The sequence below is a fragment of the Balaenoptera acutorostrata genome, chromosome 2 (assembly GCF_949987535.1).
Source record: "Balaenoptera acutorostrata chromosome 2, mBalAcu1.1, whole genome shotgun sequence".
Taxonomy (NCBI): Eukaryota; Metazoa; Chordata; class Mammalia; order Artiodactyla; family Balaenopteridae; genus Balaenoptera; species Balaenoptera acutorostrata.
In genome coordinates, this window is record NC_080065.1 from 156,824,703 (window position 1) to 156,838,787 (window position 14,085).

The 14,085-nt window shown below is 33.9% G+C and overlaps 1 protein-coding gene across 4 annotated transcripts in view; it reads left to right on the forward strand.

The window, feature by feature from the left end:
• Positions 1–14,085, forward strand: part of RANBP17 (RAN binding protein 17) — a 307,210-nt gene that overhangs the window by 204,060 nt on the left and 89,065 nt on the right. For all 4 annotated transcript variants that reach the window (XR_009007183.1, XM_057541105.1, XM_057541106.1 and 1 more), the window contains 2 exons: positions 6,670–6,743; positions 7,772–7,852. Coding sequence is in view for 3 of the 4 variants with exons in the window: in XM_057541105.1 (XP_057397088.1) it covers positions 6,670–6,743; positions 7,772–7,852 (155 nt within the window). In the remaining variant the exon portion in view is untranslated. The remainder of the gene's footprint in view (positions 1–6,669; positions 6,744–7,771; positions 7,853–14,085) is intronic.

Genomic DNA, 14,085 nt, shown 5'->3' on the forward strand with positions numbered 1-14,085 from the left:
CAAGGCAGCAGGCAGCCCTGTACCCCAGCCTGCTGAGTTCATGCTTTGTGCCACAGGATGTGGAGCGAAGGAAATGTGAGGCCAAAGTGGTCGCTCCAAGTTTTCTTATACAATAGCTTATTCAAGCAGATTGGGAACGCCTCTTAAGAGATTTGTTAGGTACATGTCCCCTTAGCAAGATGGCCACCACAGATGGTAGGTTCAGATATTCTAATTGAAATAAATACTTAACATTCATATTTATTTTATATCTCCATAGCCAGCTTTTCTTTATCAGATGTTATTCTGTATTCCACTGACTGAGGCAGGCAGATTCCTAACCTTTTACCGCTTGGTTTCCAAAGTAAATTATGGTCTTAAAATTAAATTTTAGCAAAAGATTTTTTAACCTGATTTTGGTCCCGTATTTTGTGATGTTATTTTAAATGATATGGAAAAATTAGTCAGCCAAGATTAATGTAGATCTATTCATTATCACTAAGTTTATGTATTTAATATGCAACAATGATGTCTGTACTATTAATTCTCTTGATGTGGTCACAAGTTAATTGTGACGATCATGTTTTATTCTGCTTCAAACGTTAATGAGAGAGCTCAATATCTTTAGTTCCAAACTGTTTAGATCCAAGTCATTAAATGCTCTGTTAGTTTCCTCTTACACCTTTCCTTTTTCTCCCTCCCCTCCCTTTCTCTTTAATGGATCTCATATAGAGAGCACTGCATTGGCTTCAAGGGCACTTGAAGCCTAAGACAAAAATATGGAAATTGGTTTCTTACTCATGATAAGTGAGTTCACACTCCGTTCTAAAATTATTTTCCTAAGGAACGTTAATGCTTTTATCATATTGAATGCTTTCCAGTGACAGGTTTTGCTTTACCAAATTACATTCAGTTAAAAATCTTGGACACCAAAGGGGGAAAGTGGTGGGGGGGTGGGTGGTGGTGGTGGGATGAATTGGGAGATTGGGATTGACATATATACAGTAATATGTATAAAATGGATAACTAATGAGAACCTGCTATATAAAAAAATAAATAAAATAAAATTCAAAAAAATAAAGAATAAAAATCTTGATTTATAAGTCATTTCAATAGATTAAAACAATACTTTAAAATTCATAATTGTTGAGTTTTTAAATTTTTATGGTATCAATTTTGTATTATTGGATGTGAATTTTTTTTACACTAAATTGGTTCAGGAAAGTATATCATCTGATGGCAAAATACTTTGTTGTTGATTTCCACAGCACTGCTAATTTTCTGCACTGAGCCTGCTTATAAAAGCTCTTTGAGAAGTTATAACATCTTAAACATTTATAGAAGGCCTAAGGGTATTAACTTATTGTAATTTTCTGAAGATTCATTATCCAAAATCTTAATTCATTGTAACAACTCTTATGAAAACCTATAGAACCAGTGTTTTCTCTTATTTTCTTATTTGCACACAATGAGAGATTCATTGTTCTTTTTAATTTGTTTCATGCGGTGCTTTTGAGTACATTTCATAGAGGGCTGTTATTGAATTTCTGTGACTGTCATTATCTATCCATACAACCTTTAGGAACTAATATTCTGGGTTTCCCAGTTCTGTAATCTACTTCAAATTTAAGGATTGACATAATTAGTTTCTTCAAAGTTATAACCAGAATGTTAGAGACAACACTGCAGATACCCAAGACCAAGGATTAGGATTGGAAAAAGAAAGCAATTTTAAAAATTATCACAGCACATGCTTTTGTTCTTTATTAAATTAAATTTACAGCTCAAAACCTTATTGCTGTTTGTATGTGTATTCCCTTGTCTGGTTTTCTTATCTTGTCTGGCTTCTTTTTTAAAAACCAGATATAAGATCATTTCAACTACCTGCATATGCTCAGACATTATTTGTCACTTGATTAGTTTAGAAGTTAAAGAACATAAGTGGGTCACTGAAGTGTTATATACATATCCAAATGCTCTTTTCTGAAGTTTAAAAGAAGCTTCACAGTAGAATGACTAGAGATAAGAAAACATATTAAGACAGTTTTTTAGGAGCATGCCTTCTTATGTCTGTAATAATGATAATTTCTTACATTTCTAATGACTTCCTGTATTTCAAGAGCCAGAGAGATGGATGACTGGCTAAAATGGGTAATTTTTCTACCTTCTAAGACAATAACAATTTAGAAGTAGAAAGAATTTGGTTTTGTATCATGAAATTTTGAAGCTTTATGCCTTTAACAAATGCCGTTTCTGACCATGATTAGCAAGATTTCAAAGTTAATACAAATTTAGGGTTTTGTTTGTTTTAACCTTTTTTCTGTGTGAAAGTCTTCAAGGTAAGCCCTTTCTTACCCTTCTGTTATTTTGTATGTAATGAGCTTTCTCTTGGAAAGGTAGTAGCTGATAATACTAGCACCTACTATTAGAAAGGGTCCATGAAAGGGGGTAGGAAGGGAAGCAGCATTTGTTGAGTAGCTGCTAAATGTCAGGTTCTGTGTTAGGTATCATCATTTAATCTTCCCAAAAGCCCATAAAGTAGGTTTTATTATTATTCCTGTTTTTCAGATAGGAAACCAAGATTCAGAGACTTTAAGTAACACCTAGTTAGTGGCAGAATTCAAATCCAGTTATCTTTGGGACCAAAACCTGTGCTTTTTCTGTGTTGCTAACTTTATCGAGATAGTGTTCTGAGTACTTCTGGAGATGTAAAGAGAAATAGACATTTCCCGGCCCTCAGGCAGCACGTGCTTGAAGTAATGGAGGAAACACATATAAATATAGAAAATTAGTGCTATAACAAGATAATATGCTATTACATGAGAAGTGCCACTAACAGGCCAGCAACAGTGGATGCTCTGAGTATCCAAAGGAGGAGAGAGAGCTCCTCTTACTGAATCTACAGGGAGAGCTTCTTCCAGAAATATTTAAGCATTGAAACTACATATTTTTATATATAAAATAGATAAACAACAAGGACCTACTGTACAGCACAGGGAACTATATTCAGTATCTTGTAATAACCTATAATGGAAAAGAATCTGAAAAAGAATAGATATATATATATATACATAACTGAATCACTTTGCTGTATACCTGAAACTAACACAACATTGTAAATCAACTGTACTTCAATTTAAAAATAATAATAATTTTAAAGAACTATATCTTTTTAAATAACAAAACTTTACCAGTGGTCACCTGAGTGAGTAGAATTTGGAATATATTATTTTTACAGGAAAAAAAATTCTTCGTAAAAAAACACACCTCTTATTGGTTGTTTTCCTTTTGTTACAAAATTATGAATGAAATGGAATCAGCCAAAATACACATTTTAACATTACATTCTTGTTATTCAGTTAACAAACATTTATTGAGTATTAGGCATGGGAGATAAAAGACAGAGCATCATCTCCACCCTCAGGGAGTTTGTAGCCTAACAGAAAGACAGGCATATTAAAAAAAAAAAAAAAAAAAAAAGAAGAAGAAGAAAGGGAGGAAGGCACAGGCTGACAGGCAAAAACTAGGTTATGTGAAACACATAACCAAAAGCATAACGATTTATTCAACTTTATTGTATCCTTCAGAGAAGGATAACACAAATGGGCTTATTAGTCTCTTATTTCTTAGATTTTTGCTTATTTTTCACTATGATCAAATTATCTTAATTGATTATGAAATAAAAGATTAGGAATCTTATGAACTGAAAGTGAGCTTTTTTCCTTTTCTTACATTCTTACGCCAACTCCTATATCTTTCCCTAAAATGAGTATGTATTGTGATGTAGTTTCTTCTTGCTGTCATAAAAATGATTTTTGGTAAAGTGATAGAAGTTTTGGAAAATGTTGAAAACCCCTAAATATTGTGTAAGAATTTTTTCTGTAGAAAACTTCCATTGACTTGTGCTTTATGATAAATAATCTTATAGATATTTCCTCACTGGACAGATTAGTCCTCACCCCCAAATTATGTGTATCTATGGTATAACTACATTTCAAATGTTCGAAGACATTTTCATATTATCTGCATGCTCTCTGAATGATAAGGTGCCTTGGAAAATGTGAGCCGGTCTTTTAAAAGAAATGCAGTAATCATACATTGATTTTAAATGACCCTGTCACACGTGAAAACAAATCAGATTGTTGCTCTTAATGAGCTTTTCAATTTACTATTCAGTAGATCAGATAAGTGGATTTAAGAGGTAATGATCCTGTTTAGTACTCAAGCTTGGCTGTCAGATCCTAGTAGTGGAGAGAAATCCCGAGGGACAAAAGCGTTGACACAGTTCTAGATGGGATAATGGGAATCAAAGCTAATGGATGATAAAAGGAATGGTGCAAGTTACAAGGATAATTGTGGATTAAAGCACTGCCATGTGTCAATGTTGACTGTTTTTTCCAGTATCTTATTGGGTCAAATCTGATGCTTTGAGAAGCTGTTTTGACAGCAGAGCACAACAGACCTGCCTGCTTAGATTGCTTCTTTCTTGAATGCCAGAGACACAACAGAAAACTTCCTTGCAGGGACTATCAATTTAAAAAATATTTTTAATATGTTTAAATGTCTTAATGTTTAAAATCACATTTTTGTTACATTTCTGTTATTCAGTGTGGCATGGGCAAAATCAAAATTAGATTAATTTGATCTTTGCCATAAAAAATAGCATTTGTAAAGTCTTGAAAGTGTAAAATTTTATTTTATAAAAATACAGTGTAGTAGGCGAGATGGACACCCAAACAATTATGATGTGAAAAGCACCATGCTAGAGGAATGGACCAGACGCTATAGGAACATAAAGGAGAGCACAACTTACCTTACCTGGAAATGGAAGGAAGGCTTCAGAGATGACTTTTGAATGAGAATCAGGGCAAGAGGAGGAAGAAGGCTGATTCAGGAAAAATGAACAGCACATGAACTCATAGAGATCTGTAATTGCATGAGAAGCCTCAGTATTTCATGAGTATTTCATTGTGGCTTCAGGTTGAGGGAAATGATAGATGAGGAGGTAGGTTGGGGCCAAGTTGTGAAGAGCCTTGTGTGCTATAGTCATATCAATATCAGATTTTCCAAGGGGCCTGACTTACTCCCATTCATGAGAGAGCTTTTGGAGCATGTTGGGATAAGGGAAACTTCCCTTTTTACAACCATTCTTCCTTTGAGCCTTCTATGGGCTTAAAGGTTTCTGATGATTGAGGATTTGGTGGTAACTAACCTCTCTAGGTTCTTTCTCCCTAGCTCCCTCTTCGCAGCAGACATCTTACAAAAACAGTGATAGCTTTGATCTTACAAGAGATAAAGGCCTACTCTCATGAGCCAAGTCACAGATACTGGAATTGAAATGCTTTTCAATTAGGGCTCAGAAGTTAGCAGGAGAAGCAACAGGAACTTGAATCTCAATCTTCCTTTCTTTCTCTCTCCCCCAGCTTCTCCCCTCTACCCTTCTGCCCCTTCTTTCACCTGCCCCTTCCTTTCCCTCTCTTTCTCCCTCTGATTCACTCTACTGGCCTGAGGAGCTCCTGGTCGTAGGACTTAAGTCAAAAGCCTGGAACACAAGCTTCTGGTTGAATAGTGTTTAAAATCCAAACATGAGATCTCTGCAATGAACAGCTTTCCTCCCCTGTATCACCATGTAACTCTGGATGATTTGTGGTGTCCTGTGATTTTTATCTCACCTTCACAACCTATGACATTATATCAAGGTAGTGTTTACATATGAAAAACAAAAGGCAGAGGGAGTGAAAGCTAAGTTGCCATACCATAGGAAATAGGCAGATCAGGAGAGAGTAAGAGAACACAATCACAGGGAATCAAATCAGAGAAGAGAAATCCCATACAGCTGGTGTCTGGCAGAGATAACCTGGAATCATACCAGAGCATCAGGGAGTATGAAGGTGTCAACCCACCTCTCAGCTTTGCCAGGCTATTAGAGGGAATATTCCACTGGCTGCCAGTGGCATTTTCCCACTTGTAGTGGGATATGTGTTTATAAGCTCAATGTGGCTTAGGTTGGAACTGAAATGTTACACCCCAAACTCTGCAACCATCACTCCCTAATGGGAAGCTTAGTGGATTCCCAGGCCCCGATGTATTCAGCAGAGAATCCCTGAGCCTGGGATTTCAGTTTCAGCATGGAAAGTAAGACCTATCTGTATATTTGGGGGAGCTTATTGAGAGATACTTGAGGAGAATTTCTATGAATTCTTTAACTTCCTCATATTTTTGAAATCCTTATTTTTATAGCTGCCTAACATAATCCTGAATTATTTGATGGCTTGCTAAAATCTGGAATAGATGGAAATTTCTTAAATGTTGGAATCTTTTATTGAGGCACTCCACTTTCCAGCCCTTTACATACATACGCCTGCCTTTGAGAAAGGGGTGCTTTATTACCACTTGGAGAAAAAAAAAAAAGTTATGTGGTATGCTGGGAATAAAATGAGTATGTGAATGTGGGTTTATGTGGGTGTGTATATATTTCAAAATAAGGGAGGTGCTTCCTGGAAGAGAAAGAGGAGGGTAAATTTTTAAATTACAAAAATTTTTTTAAATTCTTAATTTGTTCTCCCCACTCGTTCCCTACATCAGTGTGGATGCAACAATGCATTAAATCTTTACATTTGTTCAATTTGAATAGTCTTTTGAAAACATATGTTAATGATAAAGTTTTTAACAATAAATGTTTTCATGCAGGTATATGCCCGTATGTCAGAAGTCTTAGGAATAACAGATGACAACCATGTTCTAGAAACATTCATGATGAAAATGTGAGTTCCTGCTTTGGTTCTTTGATTTTTCTGTTGTTGTGTTGCTTTGACCTTTGTACTGTGCCTAAATCTCTCCAGAAATATTAATTTTTAATAAGAGACTTTTTAAATTATGCTTTAATTCTTAGAATGGTAGCATTGTTCTTATCTGAAACTTAATTTCACGTATTTAAAATTCACCATCCAAAAGATGTTATTTGTCAAGGTATCCGTACTACTGCAGCATGCAGTATCAAAACATGGTTTTGAAAAGTTTACAGACTTTGACTCTTCAGTTCAGTTGGACCGCCTTTTTTAATTAGAAAGAAAATACTCAATTTTAAAGACCAACTCAAGAGATTCTTGCAAATTGGAATCATTGAGAGAGATTTGGTTGCCTTCAGACAGGGCATTCATTGATTCCAGTAGAAACCTATGGCTATCAGAGACATATTCATGGAAACTGTCCTTAAATTATCCTTACAATATTAGCAAAATTAACTAGTTTATGGTCATAGACATAACTTTGTACACTTAGCCTAAACTTCTATGCCTCCACTTGACATCTTTCTTCATCTGTGTAACAGATAGGTAGCACTGTCTTCCTTGCAGAGAACAAAGCTAGATAAACAATCATGATCATAGGAAGTGAGTTTTGGAACCACAAATTTGCTGGTTCACTTCTTGGCAGTAACTGTGAGTCTCTATTTGACTTCCTTTGTAACTCCTGTTGTCACTCCCTACTATGTTTATTTTGGATACAAACTTAATGTTTCTTCTGTGAAACATTTAGGCAACTTTTTAATTTACAAAACTATATTTATAGAATAATACACCATTTGGAGAGCAGTGTTCATTGTGCATTGCTTGTATATAATTTTGAATATGCTATGAAAAGAATAGAAAATGTTCCATTGATACTTAAACCCACTTTATGAGATGTTTGTGATTTAGGTCATTTAACTGACATGAGTGTATGTGTATTTCCATGTTCTCCCTACACAAACAAATACCTTCATTATAATTAAAAACTTTTTTTTCATATTTAGTGTTACAAACCTTAAATACTGGGGAAGACGTGAGCCTGTCATTTCAAGGACTCTCCAGTTCCTAAATGACCTTTCTGTTGGATATCCTTTTTACTATATCTGATAATGTACATAAACAACCTAACAAGTGCATTCTATTGGCCAGGTATTTTCCTTATTTATAATTTTTCAAGTGTTCTTTTTTTTTTTTAATAAAAAGCCTTTCATTTAGCCTTATCTGTAAATGCATAATTTTGAAAGATTTATATTAGCTATATAATATGAAAATTTTATTCAGAGTCACAATTGAATTTATATGGATATATAGATTTCTAACTGGTTAAAATTATGTTTATACCCATCCAGGTTTATAAATGGATATATAAGAAAGTATGCAAACCACATATGTTTTAATCCATAATTTTTCATAATTGTCAGGACGTTCTTATTTTAAAAAAAACACGTAACTAATTTTAAGAAAGTCAAAATGTTCCAAAAATATTATTTTATAAAAACTGAATTCCTAAGAATCAGTATTTCTTCATTGTCTTCAGTTAAAATGAATATTATTTTCACTAGTTAAGAGGCACAAAGGAGTAATAGAAAGGGAATTACAAGGTTTTTGACCTCTTCTTTGATTATTTCCTCTACCAAATCAACATCTTATTTACTCTAAAATAAGATTTCCCATTACACATTAAATGTTTAGATTTCTCTTTAGCAGATTCTTAAAATCTAAAACCAGAATCAGCCTTTCTTATTAGATTATAGTTGATACTATTATAATGTTTCTACCAATGCGAGAGAAGTATGTAGATTGTCTTTTACATGTTAGCTATCAAATATATAGGAGTTGTGAAAAATAAGTGTTGGTTTAGTTAACCACTAAGATTAGCTGATATTTTAACATGAGGACAACATTCTGAAAATGGGTGGCATTGGATGGAAATCTTTAATGTAGGTTCACTCCAGGAATATGTTTATATTAGTTAAGTTTAAAATTGTGTTCCTTGGCAAACCATAAAAGATTTCCAAAGTATTAGACACCCACTTTTGTGCTGGAATTTAATATGCAACTTTTTATTGGAAAATAATCGTCCTTGTCTGGCAAAATCCACCATGCAATATTTCTGTTAGTAGGTATAATGCAATAAAGACAGGGAGGGCTATTTATCACTACAAATTTTGAGGATTTCAGGATTCTTTTTATTATTTTAATATATTTCTTTGATATTAAATCAGAAAAATGATAAATTACACCTGTCCAGGCTGTTTTTCCTTTTTACTGGAAAGTGATGTACAACCCAATTCCAGTGGTCATTTTGGCTTTTTAAGATATGTATTTTTTCTTATTAAAAAAAAATTCAACCTGTATTTTTTTTTAATAATAATGCTGAAATACTCTTTATTTCCAACATATGAAGTGGTTTATAAGTACTTCCTAGTATTGCAAACTCTGGCCTTTTCACAATGTATTATTTTGAGAACATATTATCTGGAAAGAAGCCTATATTATTTTATAGCACATATCTATGTTTAGATTTCCCCTATTTTTTAGGTTGAAATTGAAATCTAATATAAAATTAATTTGATTTGTATTGTTTTTTGTATGATTTACATAATGCCTAATTTATTTGTATCTGCTATTAAAGATCCTTTCCTATCACTTATACCTTTTATATATTCTTTAACCCTAAGATTATAACCATTTATTTTACAAGTCACTTACTGCTTTTGAGCACTCCTTTTTTGAAGTTAATAAAAGAATCGTATTTTCAGAAAGCTTATTAGATAAAAGTTTAAAAGCTAGCGTTTTAAACCAAGGGATAGGCATAATTTCAACTTGGGTACATTGATTTATACTTTTTAACAATTATTTCAGGTTTGCATATTTAGAAATATATATTAACTCAATTTGATTTCACTGCTCAGTTATTTGAATTATAAATCATTATGTCCCTTCTAGCTGATCAGTCATGAAATATCTTTGAATTCATTTACATAATGGAATATGTGAGTGGTGTATCTATTTCAGTGCAGTTGCTGGTTACTTAATGCATGTTTTGTTGTTTCTAATCGATTTCTTTATTGTAATGTGTTTTTAAATCCTGATTTTAAAGCAATACATTATTTCTGTGTTAAAAAATAAGGTGACACTCTTCAGCAATAGGAACAGTTATGCAAGATAAAAATCATCACCATTTGGCCTCTATAAATGGAAGTATGTTTATATATTAATATTCAAAATATTTGTATTTAAAATACTAGTAACAAATAAATGAAAAGCATGTTATCTTACTATAAAATTTCAAAATGTTCCTTATTACTTTTATAATGCATGTCTTCGAATACTTATTTTTTCGTTTTTTCTATTTTTGTCTTCTCCAGAGTGAATCTTACTCATTATTTATGGTCCTCACAGCCAGTCTTTGAACTTTGGTGGTCTTGTATCTGACTGCTTGTTTGGAAATTGAAATCACAAAAGATCCTCATTTTTAGGAAACGCTAAAAAGCCGTGTGTTTACTTGCCTAAGGCAGAGTAACCTGGAATGGTAACCTGGCCCCAATGGTTACTGTCTCAAACTTTAGTGATAATCAGAATCACTGGAGTTCTTGTTAAAATACAAATTCCTGGACCCCACCCCCACCCCCAGAGTTTCTGTTTTAGGAGGGGTCAGACTGAGGCCTGAGAATTTGCATTTTCATCAACTCCCAGGTGATGCTGGGGGCTCAAGGACCATACTTTGAGGACTTCTGCCTTAAGTTAATCAGAAAATAGAACTGAATGTCCTAAACAGAAAAGTCAGGTATTTCTCCTACAAGCTCTTCTCTAAGGGAATTTGTCTTCACTTGGAAAAGGCGGACTTGACGTTTTTAGAAATAGTCCAGTTTTCCAAATAATAATGTGTATGAGGAGGATACCGTTACGTTAAGTCCCCAGATTTTAACTGGAAAGCCCTTGTTGCATTTACCCCAAGGTTTCTGTTGGTAAATTTGAAGCTTTCTAAATTGGTAAGATTATTGTAATTTTAAAATCCAGTGGCCTTTTTGAGAGAAAGTTTGTTTTCCAGGCAGATTCATTACATGTGGCATATATGATACATTTAGCAAACATATCTAGTAACTTTTTAATGTACTTTTTAAATTTCCAAGACTAAATTTCAAGAATTCCAGATTCTAAATAGCTTTCTCTAACAGGCACAGAGTTGAAATGACTCTGTCCTGGGGCAGCCCTCCACAGTTAGGTTTAATACTTGGGGATCTTTTTCCTGCTTTGAAATGATTTCCAGTCATAAATTCTAGTTTCTATCTAATTGGGAAAGGAGTAAGATTGTTTAAGTGATTAGGACAAGGAAGCTGCCAGGAAAACTGGCGCAAGAATAAGGGTCATACAGAGCTATCAAGTAAACTTACTTATTTTAAATGCTGAGAAAGAGGGAGGGAAGTATCACATTTCATCCAAAATTCTGTTTGTTTATTATCATTATTTCAAATTTTTCTTCCTTTGAAAAATAATTGATCAGGATTTCTACTGCAATTCATTGTTTACTAAAATTTATAGCATTTACATGTCTCTGGGTTTCAGATAGATAATAATGAGAAAGGTAATTTCATTTTCTGTTAGGCCCTCTGTTGGTAGCTGCCCTTATTACATCATCCTCAAAGGTTTGAGAAAACCCAAAATATCTTTAGCTTTTAAAAAACAGACCCCATTAAAGGGTTCTACATAAATTCATGAATTTATCCAAACTCACTTTACCCTATTGATAATGTTAACTTCAACAATTCTTAGAAGTAATAACTTCATCATGTTATTGCAAGACCACATACATAATTCACGGGGCCCAGTACAAAGTGAAAATGTGGGGTGCCTTGTTCATAAATGATTAAGAATTTCAAGTCCTCAGCAGCGGAGCATTGAACCAAGCAGAGGCCTTTATAAGCAGAGGCCCCTGTGCAAGTGCATAGTCTGGACGCCCGTGAAGCTGGCTCAGGTTATCTGTTAAAGAAAGAATTCCTTCCATTTGGCTTCAGACTAACTCTCTAAGACTGGGACTATCTCCCATAGTTCCTGTACACCAGGATTTGGTGAATCCTGAATGAGGTGGGGGGGTTAGGAAAGACTAAAGGATGAAAGATGAAACAAGGGTCTAGAATGAAATAAGGGTGAAGGATGGAAGTAAAATTGAGTATGTCTGTTACAGGAAATATTTAGTAATAAACCGTAGTAATTCTGCTTTTGTGAAACAGTATTAAAATGTATTGCTTTATTTCAGCAAATATCACCATCTCCAGATGGTTTTCAGAATGTTAAATAAAACTAGTTTCAGCTACATCCCTCAGGCATACTTCTATTAACATTTCTCATCAAAAGAAATGTTGATTTATTTCTTTGTTTGCTGTCTCTATCATCTTTGGAAAAGTCATCTCGTAATTTATCTGCTCTATTTGTTTGTTTTTGTGCTGGCATCAAGGGTGAGAATCTTCTGCTCCTCTTCTGTAGCCCACTTATGCAGGCCTTCTCTCAGTTCTTTATCTATTCTTGCTTCACAGGATTACCTTCCTCGAGTATTGTTTTGATCTGATCATTTTTCTTCCCAAAAGCCCAGAGTCACTTCCACTTGCTTCTTGGGTCAAAGTAAAATTATTGATTTAAACTTGAGTTCTTTAATGGTACTTGACTTATTGAGTTCCCATAACTAATTTCCTGATCCACCACTCAACCACAATTTGTACTTTATACTTGGGCCAAGGAAATTTATTTTTGCCTTCCCCTTGACACCCTTCATTATCTTTCACTGAATTACCACATGTGCTGTTCTCTTCATTTGATCCATTGTAACTCACTTAGGTCTCTTCTAATTTTCAGGTTTAGCTAAAAACTTGGTAGAGCCATCCTGAAGTAGTTATAATCCTTAGCCACTATGTTAACTGAAAGAACATGAATGAGTCATTTAATTTCTCTGAGACTCAGTTTCTTCATCTGTAGAAAGGGAATATTACCTATCTCTTAGGATTTTGTAAGGATTAAATAAGATAATAAATACATAACAGTATATCTATGTTATCTAACAATAATAAAGCACCTGGTTCTACTCATCCAGTCACATAGTAGGTGCTACTAAATACTTCATTTTCGTTCCTTTTCTTTTTCTTCATGTTCTTGGACACCTAGTTCTTATCTATATTTCTGGTGATTAATATAATATAGCCTAATATTGGCTAGTCCTCTCTCCTATTAAGTTGTAAATTATTAGGGATTAGGACTCTTGTTTCCTTTCTCTATAGTTTCAAAACTTCATCACATAGCAGGCCTTTTGAACATACTGTTACCTCTCCTACTGAGATACTAAACCTTAACTCTTATTCCTTATAAGTAGTTATTAGTATCCCTTAAGATGTTTCATTTTGGTTATACCTGTTTGGATTTTTTTAGTCTAGTAGGGTTCATGAGCATAATTCTACTTTTGAAATAGCTAAATTAATATTTCAGTAATTATACTATATACCTACAGTATATTTATACTATATTACCTACAGTAATTTCCAACAGGTAATTTTCTTATCTGTGAACTTTCTTCTATCATCAGGATCTAATTCTATCTATAATATTTGGAAATATGTATGGCTTTTACATAATTGCCTAGATCAATACCATTATCCACCCTCTTGTGCTTAGTGAATATCATGCACCTAATATACTACTTCTTTGATTCTAAAACAGAAATTTCGTCACATTTTAACACTTCTGTAAATAAACTGTTTTATAGTTGATGATATTTTAAAATACTTTTTCTTTCATAGTAGCTCATATAATAAGGATGTTTTTTATAATCAGTGGTGGTTTAGGATTGATGAAATATGGTGTTCCTCGGCAAAGACTTGATAGCATGAATTGAAGTCATACTTGGTGCTCCTGTGCCCCTTAGCTGCTAAAGTGTGTGGTACCTGTAACTTTAGAAATCAGGGCATTCTCAATTTGGTTATCCTTCTTTTCAAAGGATGCAGTTTTCAAAATTTTGACCATCTCTAAGATACACCATTCTTTCAGCTTTTTCTTGCCTTTCTCCATTTGTCATGCTAACTATCAGTAAGGCCATCTTCACCTTCGTCAGTGGTTTCATAACCACGTGGATACAGACAGAAATTTTATGAGCATTTTGTTTGTAAGTTAGTATCGGCCAGGTTATGGAGTTTGCTCAGTCCTGGATGTGATGAAGGCTCACTAATGAGTTGATGCATCCTAAAAGAACAGTTTCCCTGTCGCTTCTGGGACCTAGTTCCAGTTTCAGTTGTATCTCAAGAAGCTAGTGATCTCTGTAGAATCATTTGGC